The sequence below is a fragment of the Hemitrygon akajei genome, chromosome 12 (genome assembly GCF_048418815.1).
Source record: "Hemitrygon akajei chromosome 12, sHemAka1.3, whole genome shotgun sequence".
Lineage (NCBI taxonomy): Eukaryota > Metazoa > Chordata > Chondrichthyes > Myliobatiformes > Dasyatidae > Hemitrygon > Hemitrygon akajei.
Window position 1 is genome coordinate 50,371,341 of NC_133135.1, and position 21,302 is coordinate 50,392,642.

Here is a 21,302-nt window from a genome sequence, read left to right on the forward strand (position 1 = left end):
TAACATTACAAAAATTACCTCAGTGAGGGAACCTATATGAGAGAAAGAGTTTGAATATAAGCCACTTGGACTGAAGAAAATAATCAGCACTTTCTGCTATTTTACAGTACCATGAGATGGTGCCAAGAAGTACCGATGATTTCTCTATGCCATCACAAGTCAATGGATGGCACTTGGTCCCAACTCAAAGGCATGACCTGCTTCAAAAAGACTTTCCATTTGTAGCTAAAAATACACAGTCATCTGGCAACCTGGATCAGGTAGGTGTTTTCTTTCAGTGCAACTGCTGATTTTGAAGCTATACCACTGTAAATTTCTAGTATTATTCTTGGTCAATGTTTTGACTTTCAATTGAGGAGTTACCAGGGGTTTTGATTCTTCTGGGGCACTCTCATGTACAATAAGTCCTCAAACTAGAACTTGCACTTTGTGTCCTAATTTAAAATGGTATAGTTGCTGGGACTAGGGAAGGAAAGTGAAATGAACTGCATTTTTAAAAGACAGATAGGTGGGCAGAGGGGGTAAGGTGACTCTGTTGGTAAAGAATGAGATGAAATCACATAGGATCTGAAGAAGTAGAATCCTTGTGGGTAGAGTTAAGAAACTGTGAGAATAAGAAGATTCTGATATTAGTTGTGTACGAGCCTGTGAATAGTATTGGGCATAGGAGATAGAAAGGCAACATTACCGTGGTCATGGGGACTTCAATATGCAGGTAGACTAGGTGAATGAGATTGGCACTGGATCCCGAAAAATGTGTCAGTATTACAATTAAGTCTGGTAACTACAGCAGCATGAGAAAAGAACTAGCCAATGTTGACTGGAAGGGAACGGAATAACAGCAATGTTAGGAATTTCTACGAATAATTCAGAAGACACTGAACTCGGAAGAAGTATTGTAAGGGCACAAAGAGGAAATCATGGGAAGACAATAGCTGCATAAAAATAAAAGAAAGGGAATGAAGGACTGCTGGAAAATGGTGTTGTATAAATGGCAATGGGGAATAAAGAAATGGCAAAAGAACTGAATAAGTATTTTACATTAGTCTTCACTGTGGAAGGTACCTACAATATATCAACAATCTGAGAGAGTCCTGGGGCCAGAAGTGAGTATAGTTGTTATTACTAAGAAGAAAGTGCTTGGGAAGATGAGAGGTCAGAAGGTGGGCTGAATGAGCTACCTCTTCCAGTAACCCAGGCATCTGGAAGAGGTATCTGAAAAGATTGTGCAGGCAATAGCAGTGATCCTCCAAGAATCACTAGAGGCAGGAATGGTTCCAGCAGACTGAAAAATTGCAGATGTCACTCCATACTTTAAGAAGGGAAGCAAAAGACAGGAAGTTGCAGGCCAATTAGTCTGACGTTAGTGATTGGTATGATTATAGAGTCCATTACTATGGATGAGGTTTTGGGGTACTTGGAAGCACATGATAAAATAACACAAAGTCAGCATGACTTTCTTAAGGGAAGATCTTGCCTGAAAAAAACTGTTGGAGTTCTTTGAGGAAGTAACTAGCAAGTTAGACAAAGGAGAGGTAGTGGATGTTGTTTACTTGGATTGCAATGAAGCCATTGAAGAGGTACTGCACTGGAGTCTACTAAACAAGATAAGACACCACGATTTTCCAGGAAAGGTACTAACTTGGCCAGAAGATTGGCTGATTGGCAAAATGCAAAGATTGGGAATAAAAGTGTCCTTTTTTATCTGGCTGTTGTTGACTAGTAGTATCCTACAGGGGTTGGTATTGGGTCTGCTGATCTCCACATTATTTATTAGTGATCTGGATAACAGCATTGATGATCTGTGGCCAAGTTTGCAGATAATACAAATTTAGGTGGAGGGGCAGGTAGTGTTAATTAGCAGAGAGTCTGCAGAAGGACTTGGGAAAATGGGCAAAGTAGTGGCAGAGGGAAATACTTTGCTGGAAGGAATAAAGACTTTGATTATTTTCTAAATGGTAAGAGAATTGAAAAATAAAAGATGCAAAGAGACGTGGGAGACTTATAACATCTCTTTATAACAGAGATGAGGAGGAATTTCTTTGGCCAGAGAAGTTGGAGAATCTGTGGAATTCATTGCCACAGACAGGTGTGGAGGCCAAATCATTGGGTATATTTAAAACAGAGGGTAACAGGTTCTTGATGACTTAGGATGTCAATTGTTTTGGGGAGAAAGTAGGACAATGGAGTTAAGAAGATAAATAATGGAGCCACAGTCAAATGGAGGAGCATGCTTTAGGCCAAATAGCATATTCCTGCAATTCTATCTTATAGTAGAAATACATTGTGTGATGATATGTAAAATAGCTTTGGTCAGTGTACCTGTGTAAGAGTTATGCTGAATGCCTGAATCAATCTTGTGTTTCCAAGTCCTCATTTGAGTATCAGGTTCATAATCCACAACAATCTTGTATTTTTGCAGTCTAGTGTTAAAAGCAAAACAAAATTCAAGTGCATGTGCCACCTCCAGTAGCCTAATATCCCCAAGAACCTTTGAGTCTCTTGCCTATTGGTAGGGGTAGCCATTTCAGTTAGATTATTCTGTACTTGGTCTGAAATTACTTGATTTCCTAAAGCTCACTGGATATCCAGCAACTGGACTATCTCACTCAGCCACTATATTTTCTGTGGATTCACCACCCACCCTCAGTCCCTCGTATGACTTACCAGCACCTCCAGGGCTTCAGCTACCCACTCCTCGGTAGGTCTTCATAGCATGATGTCATCAATATAGTAGTCAGGGTTCCTGCTTATAATCAAATGCGTGACACCTGCGCCCAGCCTTCCACAGGACACTCCTTGAACTTGCAGAACACTTCTAATGTCTCCCATTCCCTCCTTTGACTTCAGACTTCTAACTCTCGCTTTTGCATTTTTAATCCTGTTTCTATTCCCCCTGATTCAATATCTCCTCTTCCTTATCTAAACCTGTCCAACCCCTCAAACTCATCATCCTCCTCCAGGAAACCCAGGTCCACCAGCACCTTCCAATAGGTGGAAGGGCAACTCGCGGACAATATGTTGGCCATTGCCACAAAACCATAGGTGTTGTTCATCTATCCCAGTACCTTAATCTCAGTCTCATCCCTGTTGCTTGCACGTCATAGCACCTGTTAGGCAGAATCCTGCTGACTACACCAATTTTGTAACAAAAATATTTTAAAATCCATTATGTGTTATTTTCTCATTCACATCAGAATACTCATATATGCATTACCAAATGAAGGAAACACTACACATGTATTCAAGGCTACAAGAAGATACTTTGTTAGAACTATCACGTGCGATATGGAAAGGAAAACAAACGTCTACAGTAGTAGCAGTACAGAAATAAAAATAGTACTTATCATTCACTTAAAAAGCCAATCTCTGCAATGGCAGAGGTGAGTTACAGATCCGGCAATCTTGCACATTGCCCATTTTCTCTCTCTCTCCCTATCTCTGATTTGATGTGCTTGCCTCTATCTTCTTTGCACTAGCATCAGCCATGATCTAGCATAAGACAAAATTCTCCCACTTGCACAAAGAAAGTACCCATTTTTACACCCATTAAGATTCCTTCAAAGCTTTATATATTTATCACTCCAGTACTTTTCCATCCCTTGGTAGTACCAGCTGCATACCCCCCTCCCTTATCTCTTATAACCTTCAGACCAGACAAATATGTTTTCACCTCTTTTCACTCAAATGGCAGCAGAATTGTACTTGCTTCATTTCTTAACAACATTGTTGTGGACTGGTGCTCTTGTACTTTCTCAAAACAATCCCACTCCAGGATAACACCATTTTGTCTTATAGACTTGCATTTTATTTTAGCATATACCAAGGAGGGATCACATTTAACTCTTTCCTTGCAAGAATTAGTTAGAAAAGCCAGCATCAGTATATAACTTTATTATAAAGATGTACATTGTTAGCTGATCTTTTTTGGAAGTGCAAGAGGGAAGCAGCAGTTTAGTTGAATAAAATAACAGCTATGGTTATGCTAATGAAAAAGCAAAACAACTTGCAATATGGACTGGAAGTGTGCTGTAATGTAATACTTCTGCTTTATTTAATCAAAATTGCAAAGTTTAAATATTTGCTAATATTTGTCCTCTTATTAATAAGGCTTTTTCTTGTGTTTACTTAGAGATTCGAAGTTGGTTCACCATGTAACCATGGTGTATGTGACAACTGGATCTAATTATATTGTAGGCAATTGTAGAGATGACTTACAGTGGACTGAAAAACTTGAGCATGTAAATATTAAGAGGATATGCTGGAGCTTTTGGAAAACATCAAATTGGATAAGTTATCGGGGCCGAAGGAGATGTACCCCAGGCTACCGTGGGAGGCGAGGGAGAAGATTGCTGAGCCTCTGGCAATGATCTTTGCATCATAAATGGGGATGGGAGAGGTTCTGGAAGATTGGAAGGCACAGATGTTGTTCCATTATTCAAGAAAGGGAGTAGAGATAGCCCAGGAAATTATAGACCAGTGAGTCTTACTTCAGTGGTTGGTAAGTTGATGGAGAAGATCCTGAGAAGCAGGATTTATGAACATTTGGTGAGGCATAATGTGATTAGGAATAGTCAGCATGGTTTTGTCAAAAGTAGATCGTGCCTTATGAGCCTGATTGAATTTTTTGAGGATATGACTAAACACATTGATGAAGGTAGAGCAGTAGATGTGGTGTATATGGATTTCAGCAAGGCATTTGATAAGGTACCCCATGCAAGGCTGATTGAGAAAGTAAGGTGGCATGGGATCCAAGGGGACATTGCTTTGTGGATCCAGAACTGGCTTGCCCACAGAAGGCAAAGAGTGTTTGTAGATGGGTCATATTCTGCATGGAGGTTGGTAACCAGTGGTCAAGTGAAGTCAAGTCACTTTTTATTGTTATTTCGACCATAACTGCTGGTCAGTACACAGTAAAAACAAGACAATGTTTTTCAGGACCATGGTGCTACATGAAACAATACAAAAGCTACACTGAACTACGTAAAAACAACACAGACAAAAAAAAACTACTCTAGACTTCAGCCCTACACAGGACTGCATAAAGTGCACAAAACTTGGTGTGTCTCGGGGATTTGTTCTGGAACTTCTTCTCTTCATGTTTTTATAAATGACCTGGATGAGGAAGTGGAAGGATGGGTTAGTAAATTTGCTGATGACACAAATGTTGGGGGTGTTGTGGATAGTGTGGAGGGCTGTCAAAGGTTAAAGCAGGACATCACTAAGATACAAAACTGGGCTGAGAAGTGGCAGATGGAGTTCAACCAGATAAGTGTGAGGTGGATTATTTTCGTAGGTCATATATGATGGCAGAATATAGTATTAATGGCAAGACTCTTGGCAGTGCAGATGATCACAGGGATCTTGGGGTCTGACTCCATAGGACACTCAAAGCTGCTGTGCAGGTTGTCTCTGTGGTAAGAAGGCATACGGTGTATTGGCCTTCATCAATTGTGGAATTGAATTTAAGAGCTGAGAGGTAATATTGCAGCTATATCGGATCCTGATCAGACCCCACTTGGAGTACTGTGCTCAGTTCTGATTGCCTCACTACAGGAACAATGTGGAACCAACAGGAAGGGTGCAAAGGACATTTACAAGGATGTTGCCTGGATTGGGGAGCATGCCTTATGAGAATAGGATGAGTGAACTTGGCCTTTTCTCCTTTTAGTGATGGAGGATGAGAGGTGAACTGATAGAGATGTACAAGATGATGAAAGGCATTGATCATGTGAATAGTCAGAGGCTTTTTTCCCAGGGCTGAAATGGCTCGCACAAGAGGGCATAGTTTTAAGCTGCTTGGAAGTAGGTACAGAGGAGATGTCAGCGGTAAGTTTTTTTACACAGAGAGTGGTGAGTGCGTGGAATAGGCTGCCGACGATGCTGGTGGAGGCAGATACGATAGGTTCTTTTAAGACACTCCTGGACAGATACGTGAAGTTTAGAAAAATAGAGGGCTGTGGGTAACCCTAGGTAATTTCTAAGGTAAGGACCTGTATTGTGCTGTAGGTTTTCCATGCTTCTATTTACATCTGATATCCAAGCAGTCACACTGGTTCATGATCAGGATAGCAATTTGACCAATTGCTTTTCTTCCTTAGCTTCAGGGTCCTGTGAATAATTGCTGTGCTTCCTTCTTGTGCCTCCGTTGAAACACACTAACTCAGAACAGAAAGCAGGTTTGAATCCTGGCTTCATTTTTTTTTTCGTTTCCTGAGCTATATTCTGAGGCACCCAACAGTTTTCTTTTGCAATGGCCTAAATCTAAATCCAGAAGAGGTATTTTGTAATTAGAATTGTTGAACTATGACTTATTTGAAACAAATGAAATCTTATGGAGCATAATAATTTTATGCATTTACAGGGTAATCGACAAATGGAATGTCCTTCTGGTTGGACTGTTCACAAGAAACATTGTTACCTGCTGAATCCTGAGAGAAACAAAACCTGGGAAGGAGCTGAAATGGCCTGTAGGCGAATGTGAGCAACTTTCCTCAATTCTGAAATAAACTTCCCATCACGTCAAACAGACATCCACTGGACACTAAGCCATAGGAAACCAAAAACTTCTCTATTGAGAACAATAGACATTGTATTCTAACGTAGTTCAAACAGCAAATGTTTCACTATAGGTATTCCACCTTCATAGGGAAGTGGGTCAGATCGCAAGCACGTTCCTGTTGTTATACAAAGTGGTTTTAGTTGATAACGTGCATGTGCTTCTTATTTTTATTACAGGCTTCCAATAATATTTCAGTACTGTAGTTTTCTGGCCTCTTTTCATTCAAAATAAATATGATTTTCTTATAAAACACATTAAAAATGGTAGGCAGCATCAGTTTCAAAGGGTGCCATAGAATAATAAAGATACATTTGTGACTCTTTACAGGAATGACATTTCCAAAATGAACATAGCTACAAGTAATTTCCAGCAATGTGTATTATTTAAAAGCTGCAAACTCTTCCAAAGGTTAAAAAATAATAAAAGTCTAGGTCTAATATGTTTTTAAAACTTTGTGACTTTTTCAATTAATTTTAATGAAATGACCTTTAATTTGTCACTGGATTTGTTAAATCTAATAAATGCATAACCAATTATCCTATATTGCAATTGTTCTGTATATTGGATTGTAGGTTATGTGATAAAATCCTCCACAATCTTAGATACCAACATTATTTGAACCACACTGGAAAAAGAGATTTTTTTTTTCAAAAGCACTCACTAAGTAAAGCCAGATTTGGATTTTTAAAGGTAATAGTGTAAAACCTATGAACAAAAATGTAGGAGATACGACTCCGAATACCAAAGGGGATTGAATTATGTAAGAGATGGTGTGATTGGTTTCAGCACCAAGATAAAAGAAAGTTGCGACAATTGTTTTGATAAAATAGTTTAAGTGGATGTTTGCTGAATGGAGCAAAAAGATAGCTGAAAATAATATGCAACAAGTCAAGGATGAATATTAATGAAATTGAGCTTATTTTTCAGTGATACATGGAAGCTCATGCTCAGTAGTAGCACTTTCTCCCTTTCAGTTAAAAATAGGCCACCATTTCAAGTGACTGGACCATGAAAAGTAAACTGGCAAAATGTTCTACTGTTGTAAGTGCCAAGGTCCTGTGTTTTTCATTAGATGCATCATAATCTTTGAAGAACAGCAGGGGTGTTCTCCCTTCAATACCTACAATTATTTTTTAACTCCAATAACATCATTCAAACAGAATTTTTTTCATATCATAGTTTAGCTATTTTGCTTTTATTCAACTGATATTTTTCATTGAAGGTTATTCTTATAAATATTTTCCTCTAATATTCAGGTTTCATGCCAACTTAGTCAGTGTACATTCAAAGAAGGAATTTAAATGGCTTTGGAACTTTGCCAAGAAGCGGCCATTCTGGATTGGTATGTATACATGGAGAATTTCAGACGTAGTGATCTGACAGCTAACAAAGCTTTTCTCTAACAAGTATAATGGCAATATATAGAAAATATTCTGAAACTTGAACAGCATCTGAAAATTGTAAGTGTACCTTGACTTAAGATAATGTTAGTCTATCAAAATATGAGATACCTCCAGTCAAAATCACTAAATGAATATTAATTATATGCTTAATAAACACCGTGGATTTTTATCTTTGTAAGCATTAAGCCCATGGCTAAGTATCAGTCCCTAAGATTAAGAAGGCTGGACTTCATTATATTGTACAAAATAAAGCAGGTGGATAACTAACAAGAGAAAATCTGCAGATGCTGGAAATCCGAGCAACATACACAAAATGCTGGAGGAACTCAGAAGGCCATGCAGAATCTATGGAAAAGAGTACAGTTGATGTTTCAGGCTGAAACCTTTCAGCAGGACCTGAATGGTTTTGGCCTGAAACATTGACTGTATTCTTTTCCATAGATGCTCACTGGCCTGCTGAGTTCCTCCAGCATTTCAGGTGGATTACCACTTTAACTGAGCATAAATGCAAGCATCGAGCACAAGGGCCATGAGGCAGCTCTATAAAACACTGGTTAGACCACATCTAGAGTACTGTGTTCAGTTCTGGTTGCTGCATTATAGGATGTGGAAACTCTGAGGGTGCAGAGGAGATTTACCACGATCCTGACTGGGTCAGAGGAAATCTTATGAGTAGAGGTTGAGTGAGGTAGGACTGTTCTCTTTGGACCAGTGGCGGATGAGAGGCAACTTGATATGGGAGTGTGAGTGGCCTCGATAAAGTGGACAGCCAGCATCTCTTTCTTGGAGTGGCAATGGCTAATACCAGAGGATATCAATTGAAAGTGAGTGAGGGAAAGCGTAGGGGAGTTTTTGGAGGTAGGTTTTTTATTAATCTGTAGAGAGCTGGGTGCCTGAAATACACTGCTAGTAGAGGTTGATACAATAGGGTCACTGAAAAGTCCTTAGATAGCTACAGTATGTGAACGCAAGGAAAATGGGCAGCGTAGAAGGGAAGGGTGAGATTGCTTGTGCAGTACATTTATATAGTTTGACACAACATTGAGAGTGGAAGGACATGTAGTGTCCTATGTTTTATTATCTATAGAATAAAGCAGATGGGTGAGTAATTTAATTAAGGAGCATAACTGTGCATTGGAATGCTAATAGATGTAATATAACCAGAACTAAAAGCATGTCTGTACTTAATTCATTCACACTAATGAGTAATATGTTAAGGTAGTGTTTTTAAGTGTTAAGTTTAGAAAATTATGTGACTAAGATAGATTATATTGATGTTTTTCCCAAAATACCTGTTTGCAGGTTTAATAGATGAGACTGGTTCTGGAAAATGGACGTGGACAAATGGAAGGCCAGTAACTTTTACAAACTGGATGAAAAGAAAATTTTTGCCAGCTGGAAATATGCAATCTAACTGTGCTCTGGTCCGGGGCAAGGGCAAATGGGTGAGCAAGAAGTGCAATGAGAAACGGGAGGGATATATATGCTCCCTTTCTCTTTCAAGAGTTTAAATTATCATTCACAAAATAGGTTATGTTTTTGTGAACATCTTATCAAATGCAATATGCAGTGTCAGTAGTTTTGTATCTAATTAGCTATATTAGAAGACTATACATATGTTCCTTTTTTTAAAAAATCATCTCAAGGTACTGTGCTACTGCCAAAGTTGTCAAAAACACCAGACTTCATTATTTCTATCTCCGATCAGTTCATGTCTCTGATCAATTAAAATTGCATTTGGATGCCTTTGTTTTGCTTTCCTTGTCAATTGTAAAACCAGGTACTAGATGCAGAAGTGAACAGAAGTGCCTCATAATAGAATACCCCTAAAGCATTTTAAAATGAGATTAAAATTTTAACTTTTGAGAACAGGTGGAATGATTAATTTGTGGCATGCTCAGTATCTTATCTAATGTTCTTTCAACTGTGTCTGGTGCTGCTCCCTATCCTACCCTGGTTAATAACTACAATTCCTTTTAAAGTAAGAATGACCTTATCATAATTAAAGAAATTTTGTCAGCTTGTCCAAGACTGCATTTGATACTTGGTGTTTCTAGTGAATCAAAAGTATTCTTTAAGAATAATATACTGCACCCCAATGGGAATATGCCAGATTCAGACATTGCCCCAGATGCAAACTTTAACTGGGTAGAGCTAACCATATTTTTATTTTTAGATCTGTAATGTAATGAGCTATTTGTGAATGACTAAATAAGGAATAATGTAAACACTTCAATGATGAATAGCCAGGGACGGTGTCGGCTGGCTCTTGACGGGACACTGGCACAGTGATAGATGGCTGATGGATGAAAGTAATTGGAGGGGAGGGAAATGGAGGAGATTACTGAAGAATAATAGGTATGTAGGTGACTTGCCACTCCAATGCTGGAAAAACTGGATAGTCCTGAGGAAATCAGTGATAAACATTCCTAGGCCACACAGTCCAAGAGAAATCCTGCACTGTTTCAGGAAAAGCATTATACAGATAATGTTTTCACTCTGCCCTCTCCTGGTGCAAAAATCACATCAGGCCTCAAGATACACCCTGATTTGTCTGTTCAATTTCCAGGGCTGACACAAATGTAACGCCTGTGTATCACCAGTCTTATCGTGTGTGACTGGTTGCCACACTCTGAGAATTCAAATTACATAGTACTACACTAGGTGCTGGTAAGCCATCAGAAGATTCTGGTATTGGAAGGAGGCAGAGAATAGAAACCACAGACTTCTGGAAATAAGGTATTTTTTATAGGAAAAAACAATATGTACAAAATACTTACATGAGTAAGAACAATTCAAAATTCCAACATTCTGTTTAGGTTCCAAATTCCTGTTTAGTTAGAATCACTGAGATTCATTAGAATAACCTTTGTTACTCCAATTTTTCTAACTAATTGGATCTAGTGTTATCCCCTATTTATAAGTTTACCGACTAAACTTTCCTTTTTACATCCCTAGTTAGTTAGAAAACCAAATATAATTTCTTTTCTCAAGTATTATAGTTAACTTCAGTTTCAGTTCCAGGCAATATACCTACAAGTTTAAATTAAAATTCAATAAGTATATACATCTTTCACAACAATTCTCCAACATCACAACTTTTAAACAAAGTAAATCTCATTCAGTAACTTACCAAAGTCTTTGCAAAGATAATCAGTTCTTTCAGAAAATCAAGTTCAGATTTTTTGAATGAAAATAAACTTATACATCCAACCATATTAAATCCTCTGCATTTCGTTCCTGCGCTGGTTCTTTATGTTGGGTGGCTCGCCATCTTGTTTCTTGGGTCATTGGAATGAAATATTTTATCATTCACGGCAAGTCAATTCTCAAATTTGTACAAAAACTTGACCAAATCCCTTGATATGATTTTGCAGAACTAATGCCAAACTACACAGTATGGGTTTTTGGACACTCATCTCTGCTGATAACTGTCTCGTTATAGCTGCTGCGTGCTATAGCTTCAATAAATCTTTTATCATTATTGTCTCTCCTCCAGGGGTTTCAAGTTAGTAGGGTAACTGTACTCACTACTAATTCCACTCTTAACAGTTCATGCCTTCAGCTTCTAATTGTTGCTGCGTTTCTCTCCTTGTCCATCCTGTGTCCAGCCCACCACTCCCTCACTTAGTGTTTTTTTTCAAATTCTCTTTTTCTTAAATCAGTGAACCTCATTTTCATCCATCCGCAGGTAGAACTTTCTAACATTACAACTTTGGGTTTGATTAACCTGGGTTACACAAAGAAACCTTGCATGGTTAATGGAGCAAAGGAATGCAAATTACTCACATGGAACAGAAGAAAATAGTGATTGACAAAAACAGTTCTTACCTGTCTGTGCAATATTAAGCACAATCATCATGGCTTACATTATTATTTCACTCGGTTGTTAATAACAATGACATTCTGAGCTTTGGAATAAATTGAATTGACTTTATTTCTTACATCCTTCATATATATGAGGAGTAAAAATCTATGTTATGTCTCTGTCTAAATGTGCAATGTGCAATTTATAGTAATTCATAATAAACAGTTTACAACAGGACAGTCAATATAGCATGGAAATACTATTGTAATAACATGAATTAATCAGTCTGATGGCCTGGTGGAAGACACTGTCCTGGAGCCTGTTGGTCCTGGCTGTGGTACTGTTTCCTGGATGGTAGCAGCTGGAACAGTTTGTGGTTGGGGTGACTCTGGTCCCCAGTGATCCTTCGGGCCCTTTTTACACACCTGTCTTTGCAAATATCCTGAATAATGGGATGTTCACATCTACAGATGCACTGGGCTGCCCGCACCACTCTCTGCAGAGTGCTGCGATGGAGGGAAGTATAGTTCCCATACCAGGCAGTGATGCAGCCAGTCAGGATGCTCTCAATTGTGCTCCTGTAGAAAGTTCTTAGGATGTGGGGGCCCATACCAAACTTCTTCAGCCACCTGAGGTGAAAGAGGCGCTGTTGTGCCTTTTTCACCACACAGCCGGTATGTACAGACCGCGAGATCCTTGGTGATGCTTATGCCGAGAAACTTAAAGCTGTTCACCCTCTCAACCCCAGACCCATTGATGTCTATAGGGTTAGCTTGTTTCCATTCTTCCTGTAATCCACAACCAGCTCCTTTGTTTTTGTGACATTGAGGGACAGGTTGTTTTCTTAACAGCACTGTGTCAGTGATAACAACTTCTCTGTAGTCTGTCTCAATATTATTTGAGATTAGGCCAATCAGTGTAGTGTTGTCAGCAAATTTAATTAGCAGATTAGAGCTGTGGGTGGCAACACAGTCAAGGGTATAAAGGGAGTAAAGGAGGGGGCTTAGTACATAGCCCTGAGGGTCAGAGGGGCAGAGGTGAGGGAGCCTACTCTTACCAACTGTAGGCGATCTGACAGAAAGCCCAGGATCCAGCTGCACAAGGCAGGGGGAAGGTCGAGGTCTTTGAGCTTCTCGTCAAGCCTGGAGGGAATTATGATGCTATCCCTTTTCTCTAGGTGTGGAAGGGTGGTATAAAGATCTGTCAATCATCTGTCGATCGGTTGTGTTGGTAGGCGAATTGTAGGGGGTTCAGTGTGGGTGGCAACATGCTGCAGATGTAGTCCTTGACCAGCCTCTCAAAGCATTTGCTTTTATAGAGGTGAGTGTGACAGGACGCCAATTGTTCAGACATGTTACCTTGGTCTTTTTTGGTACAGGGACAATGGTGGATGTTTTGAAGCAAGAGGGCACTCTACACTGGGAGAGGGAGAGATTAAAAAATAAACAACTCCCACCATTCAGTGCATTTCAGAGCACTGAATATAAAAGCATGATGCATGTAAAAATATTAATTACAAGAACTTTGACATAGCACACCAAAGGTTTAAAAAGGAGAGGAATTTTTCAACAGTCTTTTAAATCGAAGCTCGAGGCTGAGAGCGAAGGACTAAAGACATCGCGGAGAGAAGCCATTTTTTTTTACTGATCGGAGAAAAGAGGCTAGACTGTGCAGGCGCGTGACATAGCGCGCCAAAGGTTTAAAAAAAGATCGCCACATACAGCAGGCATCATCGTAGCGGCCATCGTCGGAGTGGACTGAGTCAGAGTGGGACGGCTTCGGCTCAACAGGCTTCTGTGTGAACAGGCAGAGGTGAGGGTAGGTTCTGGTAAGTTTTGTTTTGTTCATTTAGAGTAGAGAGAATGCCAGGCAGGATGTTGGAATGCTCCTCTTGCAGGATGTGGGAAGTCAGGGAGACCTCTGGTGTCCCTGACAATGACACCTGCAAGAAGTGCATCCAGCTGCAGCTCCTAACAAACCGCGTTAGGGAACTGGAGCAGGAGCTGGATGATCTCCAGATCATTCAGGAGAATGAAGAATTTATAGATAGTAGTTACAGGGAGGTAGTTACGCCAAAGGAGCAGCACACAGGTAACTGGGTTACAGTCAGGTGAGGGAAGGGGAAAGGGCAGGCAGAGCAGGGCTCCCCTGTGGCCATTTCCCTCAACAACAAGTATATCAATATCGATACTGTTGGGGAGGATGATTTACCAGGGACAAGCTGCGGCAGCTGGATCTCTGGCACTGTGTCTGGTTCTACAGTGCAGAAGGGAGGGGGGAAGAAGAGGAGAGCGGTAGTGATAGGGGACTCAATAGTTAGAGGTACAGACAGGAGATTCTGTGGTTGCATCAGAGACTCTGGGTGGTTTGTTGCCTCCCGGGTGCCAGGATCAGGGATGTCTCTGATCGCGTGCACAGCATTCTGAAATGGGAGGGTGAGCAGCCAAATGTCATGGTACACATCGGTACCAATAACGTAGGAAGAAAGAGTGAGGAGGTCCTGAAGAGTGAGTATAGAGAGCTTGGTAGGAAGTTGAAAAGCAGGACCTTGAGGCTGGTAATCTCAGGATTGCTACCTGGGCCACGTGCCAGTGAGGGTAAGAACAGGATGCTCTGGAGGATAAACACATGGCTGAGGAACTGGTGTAGGGGGCAGGGTTTCAGATTTCAGGATCATTGGGACCTCGTCTGGGGCAGATGGGACCTGTACAAGAGAGATGGGTTACACCTGAACTACAGGGGGACCAATATCCTTGCAGGGAGGTTTGTTAGTGCTGTTGGGGGGGGGGGGGGGGGGTTTAAACTAGATTTGCAGGGGGATGGGAACCAGAGTGCCAGAGCAGATTGTGGAGCAGGGATGAAAATAAATTATGTTAAAAGTTCATGCAAAGTCACAAATAGAAGGGTTGTGTGTGGTGGTAATAATCTTCTGAGGTGTGTCTATTTCAATGCGAGGAGTATTGTGGGGAAGGCTGTGGAATTATGACATTGTAGCCATTAGTGAAACTTAGCTACAGGAGGGGCAGGACTGGTAGCTTAATGCTCCAGGGTTCCGATGTTTCAGACGTGATAGAGGCAGAGGGATGAAAGGTGGTGGGGCGGTGGGGGTGGCATTGCTATTCAGGGAAAATGTTACAGCCGTGCTCAGGCAGGACAGATTAGAGGGCTTGTCTACTGAGACCATATGGGTGGAGCTGAGAAACAGGAAAGGTATGACCACATTAATGGGGTTGTATTATAGACCACCCAATAGTCAGCGAGAATTGGAGGAGCAAATCTACAGAGAGGTAGCAGACAACTGCAGGAAACAAAGTTGTGATAGTAGGGGATTTTAATTTTCCACGTATTGATTGGGATTCCCATACTGTTAAAGATCTAGATGGGTTAGAGTTTCTGAAATGTGTTCAGGAAAGTTTTCTAAATCAATATATAGAGGTTCTGACTAGAGAGGATGCAGTATTATATCTCCTATTAGGAAACGAGTTAGGACAGATGACGGAAGTGTGTGTAGGGGAAAACTTTGGTTCCAGTGATCATAACACCATTAATTTCAACTTGAACATGGATAAAGATAGATCTGGTCCTTGGGTTGAGGTTCTAAACTGGAAAAAGGCCAAATTTGAAGAAATGAGAAAGGATCTAAAAAGCATGGATTGGGACAGGTTGTTCTCTGGCATGGATGTCGTTGGTAAGTGAGAGGCCTTCAAAGGAGAAATTTTGCGAGCGCAGAGTTTGTATGTTCCTGTCAGGATTAAAGGTGCAGTGAATAAGAACAAGGAACTTTGGTTCTCTAGGGATATTGGAACTCTGATAAAGAAGAGAGAGATGTATGACACGTTTAGGAAACAGGGAGCAAATAAGGTACTTGAGGAGTACAAAAAGTGCAAAAAAAAACTTAAGAAAGTAATCAGGAGGGCTAAAGGAAGACATGAGGTAGCTTTGGCAGTCAAGGTGAAGGATAATTCAAAGAGCTTCTACAGGTATATTAAGAGCAAAAGGATAATAAGGCATAAAATTGGTCCTCTTGAAGATCAGAGTGGTCGGCTATGTATGGAATCAAAAGAAATGGGGGAGGTCTTAAATGGGTATTTTTTGCATCTGTATTTATTAAGGAAACTGGCATGGAGTCAATGGAAATAAGGCAAATAAGTAGTGAGGTCATGAAACCTATACAGATTGAAGAGGAGGTGCTTGCTATCTTGAGGGAAATCAGAGTGGATAAATCCCCAGGACCTGATAGGGTATTCCCTTGGACCTTGAAGGAGACTAGTATTGAAATTGCAGAGGCCCTGGCAGATATTGGACAGATGATTGGGAAGTTTTTAAGGAACAACAGAACTTAACTAAAAAGGCAATACGGGGAGAAAAAATGAGGTACGAACGCAAGCTAGCCAGGAATATAAAGGAGGATAGCAAAAGCTTTTTTAGGTATGTGAAGAGAAAGAAGATAGTTAAGAACAATGTTGGGCCCTTGAAGAATGAATTGGGTGAAATTGTTATGGGAAACAGAGAAATGGCAGAAGAATTTAATGAGTACTTTAGATCTGTTTTCACTAAGGAAGACACAAGCAATCTCCCAGATGTATGGATGGGCCAAGGACATAGGGTAACAGAGGAAATGAAACAGATTGACATTAAGAAGGAAACGGTGATGAGTAGACTGATGGGACTGAAGGCTGACAAATCCCCAGGTCCAGATGGTCTGCATCCTAGGGTACTAAAGGAGGTGGCCCTGGAAATTGCAGATGCATTGGTAATCATTTTCCAATGTTCCTTAGATTCAGGATCAGTTCCTGAGGATTGGAGAATGGCTAATGTCATCCCACTTTTTAAGAAAGGAGGGAGGGAGAAAACAGAGAACTATCAACCTGTCAGCCTGACATCGGTGGTGGGGAAGATGCTAGAGTCCATTATTAAGGATGAAATAGTGGCATATCTAAATAGCAGTGATAGGATTGGGCCGAGCCAGCATGGATTTACCAAGGGTAAATCATGCTTGACTAATCTGTTGGAGCTTTTCGAGGATGTAACCAGGAGGTTAGACGGGGGAGATCCAGTGGATGTAGTGTACCTCGATTTTCAGAAGGCATTTGATAAGGTCCCACATAGGAGATTGGTGGGTAAAATCAAAGCTCATGGCATTGGGGGGAAGACATTGACATGGATAGAAAACTGGTTGGCAGATAGAAAGCAAAGGGTAGCGGTGAATGGGTGTTTCTCGGAATGGCAGGTGGTGACTAATGGGGTGCCACAGGGCTCGGTATTGGGACCACAGCTGTTTACAATTTACGTCAACAATTTAGATGAAGGCATTGAGAATAACATCAGCAAATTTGCTGATGATACTAAGCTGGGTGGCAGTGTGACATGTGATGAGGATGTTAGGAGAATTCAGGGTGACTTGGATAGGCTGGGTGAGTGGGCAGATACTTGGCAGATGACGTTTAGTGTGAATAAGTGTGAGGCTATCCACTTTGGGAGTAAGAACAGGAAGGCAGATTATTATCTGAACGGTGTAGAGTTAAGTAAGGGAGAAATACAAAGAGATTTAGGAGTCCTTGTTCATCAGTCACTGAAGATGAATGAGCAAGTGCAGCAGGCAGTGAAGAAGGCTAATGGAATGTTGGCCTTTATTACAAAGGGAATTGAATACAAGAGCAAGGAAATCCTCTTGCATTTGTACAGAGCCCTGGTGAGACCACACCTGGAGTACTGTGTACAGTTTTGGTCTCCAGGGTTAAGGAAGGACATCCTGGCAGTAGAGGAAGTGCAGCGTAGATTCACAAGGTTAATTCCTGGGATGTCTGGACTGTCTTACGCAGAGAGGTTAGAGAGACTGGGCTTGTACACGCTGGAATTAAGGAGATTGAGAGGGGATCTGATTGAAACATATAAGATTATTAAGGGATTGGACAAGATAGAGGCAGGAAATATGTTCCAGATGCTTGGAGAGTCCAGTACCAGAGGGCATGGTTTGAGAATAAGGGGTAGGTCATTTAGGACAGAGTTAAGGAAAAACTTCTTCTCCCAGAGAGTTGTGGGGGTCTGGAATGCACTGCCTCGAAAGATAGTGGAGGCCAATTCTCTGGATGCTTTCAAGAAGGAGCTAGATAGGTATCTTATGGATAGGGGAATCAATGGATATGGGGACAAGGCAGGAACCGGGTATTGATAATTGATGATCAGCCATGATCTCAAAATGGCGGTGCAGGCTCGAAGGGCCGAATGGTCTACTTCTGCACCTATTGTCTATTGTCTATATATTTAAAATGTCGGTATCCATGGGTGAGGTGCCGGAGGATTGGAGGATAGCTCATGTTGTTCCATTGATTTCAAAAGGCTCTAAAAGTAATCTGGGAAATTATAGGCTGGTAAGTTTGATGTCGGTAGTAGGTAAATTATTGGAAGGAGTACTAAGAGATAGGATCTACAAGTATTTAGACAGACAGGGACTTATTAGGAAGAGTCAACATGGCTTTGTGTGTGGTAGATCATGTTTAACCAATCTATTAGAGTTTTTCGAGGAGGTTACCAGGAAAGTGGATGAAGGGAAGGCAGTGGATTTTGTACACATGGACTTCAGTAAGGCATGGGAGGTTAGTTAGGAAGATTCAGTCGCTAGGTATACATGGAGAGGTAGTAAATTGAATTAGACATTGGTTCAATGGAAGAAGCCAGAGAGTGGTAGTGGAGGATTGCTTCTCTGAGTGGAGGCCTGTGACTAGTGGTGTGCCACAGGGATCAGTGCTGGGTCCATTGTTATTTGTCATCTATATCAATGAGCTGGATGATAATGTGGTAAATTGGATCAGCAGATTTGCTGATGATACAAAGATTGGAGGTGTAGTGGACAAGTGAGGAAGGTTTTCAAAGCTTGCAGAGGGATTTGGGCCAGTGGAAAAATGGCAGGTGGAGTTTAATACAGACAAGTGTGAGGTGTTGCACTTTGGAAGGAAAAACCAAGGTAGAACATACAAAGTAAATGGTAGGACACTGAGAAGTGCAGTAGAACAGAGGGATCTGGGAATACAGATACAAAATTCCCTAAAAGTAGCTTCATGGGTAGATAGGGTAGTAAAGACAGCTTTTGGTACATTGGCCTTTATAAATCAAAGTAATGTGTATAAGAGTTGAAATGTCATGGTGAGGTTGTATAAGGCATTGGTGTGGCCGAATTTGAAGTATTGTGTGCAGTTTTGGTCACCGAATTACAGGAAGGATATTGATAAGGTTGAAAGAGTGCAGAAAAGGTTTACAAGGATGTTGCTGGGACTTGAGAAACTGAGTTACAGAGAAAGGCTGAATAGGTTAGGACTTTATTCCCTGGAACTTAGAAGAATGAGGGGAGATATGATAGTGGTATATAACATTATGATGGGTATAGATAGAATGAATGCAAGCAGGCTTTTTCCACTGAGGTTAGGGGAGAAAAAAAGAGGATTGGGTTAAGGGTGAAGGGGGAAAAGTTTAAAGGGAACATTAGGGGCTTCTTCATGCAGAGAGTGGCGGGAGTGTGGAATGAGCTGCTAGATGAAGTGGTAAATGTGGGCTCACTTTTAACATTTAAGAAAAACTTGGACAGGTACATGGATGAGAGGTGTATGGAGGGATATGGTCCAGGTGCAGGTCAGTGGGATTAGGCAGCAAAATGGTTCGGCACAGCCAAGAAGGGCTGTTTCTGTGCTGTAATTTTCTAAGGTTCTATGAGAGTGATTGAGGAATTCGCTTGTTAAATGAACACTATCAATGCTGCTTCAACAACTGCATTGGTGCTGTTTCCTGCACCCATACTGAGCTTGTCAACATCATCATCTTTGCCTCCCAAATTATATCCTGCCCTGATCCATTTCTGACTTTTCCCTCTCCCTTCTCGATCTGTCTGTCTCTATCTCTGAAGACAGTCTATCTACTGATATCTTTTACAAATCCACTAATTCTCACAGCGCCTGGACTACACCACTTCCCACACTGTCCCCTGTAGAAATGCCATCCACTTCTCTCAGTTCCTCCGTCTCCACCACATCTGCTCTCAGGATGAGGCTTTTCATTACAGAACTAATGAGGCGTCCTCTTCCTTCAAAGAAAGGGCTTCCCTTCCTCCACCATCAACACTGCCCTCACCTGCATCTTTTCCATTTTGTGCACATCTGGCTTCACCCCATCCTCCCACTACCGCCTACCATCCCATAGTATCTGTGTCTAGTACATAGTCTTCTGTAACTTGCATCATCTCCAGTGAGATCCCACCATCAAGCACATCTCCCCCCCCCCCCCCCACTTTCTGCAGGAATCGCTCTCTACATAACTCCCTTGTCCACTCATCTCTATCCACTGATCTCCCTCCTGGTACTTATCCTTGCAAAAGGAAAAAATGCCACACCTGCCCCTACACCTTGTCCTTCACTACCATCCAGGGCCCCAAACAGTCCCTCCAAGTGAAGTAACACTTCACCTGCAAGTCTGTTGAGGTCATCTACTGTATCCAGTGCTCCTAGTATGGCCTGCTGTATATCAATGAGACCCAACATAGATTGGGAGACTGAGCTCTGTCGATCACAGGAAGTGGGATCTCCTGGTAGCCACCCATTTTAATTCCACTTCCCATTTCCATTCTGACATGTCAGTCCATGGCCTCCTCTACTGTTGCAATGAGGCCACACTCAGGTTGGAGGAGCAACACCTTGTATTCCATTTGGGTAGCCTCCCAGCTGATGGCATGAACCGATTTCTCAAACCTACAGTAACTGCTCTCCCTTCACCATTCCATATTCCTGTTTCCCTCTCTTACCTTATCACCTCCCTCCTTCCCCTTCCCTTTCTTCCATGGTCTTCCATTCTCTCTTATCAGTTTCTGCTCCTCCAGCCCTTTATCTCTTTCACCAATCAACTTCCCAGCTCTTTACTTCATCCCTACCCCTCTCCCAGTTTCACCATCACCTGCCACCTTGTGCTTCTTTCTCCCCTCTCCCCACTGTCTTACTCTGACTTCTCTTCTTTTCCAGTCCTGAAGAATGGTCTCAGCTTGAAACGTCAACTGTTTGCTCTTTTCCACAGATGCTGCCTGGCCTGTTGAGTTCCTCCAGCATTTTATGTGTGTTACTATCAACACAATGGTTTTGATCTTCCAATAAGTAAGTTCCATCTGAAGAAATTCATTCTTTCTAAACAAGAACTTGGATTCCATTTTGTGTATGGCAATGCCTTTGCTCCTGTATAGCAATCAATTTTACAGCTATTTGCAAACATTTCTCATACTTTAGCCAAGCACATTGTAGATTCTGATGTTTTTGATCCAAGATTCTTTTGGAAGTCAAGAAAGTGGCACCCAACTCCTTGTTTCACAATTGTTTTATTAAGCACTAATAGATCAAAGAGAATCAGAGACAGAGTCGAAAAAATTCAGTAGCTAAGAAAAAGGAGTTAAAGAAAAGATAGCCACCCAATGTATTCTGTCCTCCTTATACCATAGATAAGAGAAATTACACTCAAATTTGTTAATAAGAGTTAACCAATCAGATACCCCCTATTC

At 41.2% G+C, this 21,302-nt stretch overlaps 1 protein-coding gene across 4 annotated transcripts in view; it reads left to right on the forward strand.

Moving 5' to 3' along the window:
• frem1b (Fras1 related extracellular matrix 1b) overlaps positions 1–12,010 on the forward strand; it is a 214,248-nt gene extending 202,238 nt beyond the window's left edge. For all 4 annotated transcript variants that reach the window (XM_073063069.1, XM_073063070.1, XM_073063071.1 and 1 more), the window contains 5 exons: positions 108–260; positions 6,365–6,480; positions 7,819–7,904; positions 9,268–9,410; positions 11,657–12,010. In XM_073063069.1, the coding sequence (XP_072919170.1) occupies positions 108–260; positions 6,365–6,480; positions 7,819–7,904; positions 9,268–9,410; positions 11,657–11,773 (615 nt within the window). In that variant the 3' untranslated portion in view covers positions 11,774–12,010. The remainder of the gene's footprint in view (positions 1–107; positions 261–6,364; positions 6,481–7,818; positions 7,905–9,267; positions 9,411–11,656) is intronic.
• The last annotated feature ends 9,292 nt before the right edge of the window (positions 12,011–21,302 follow it).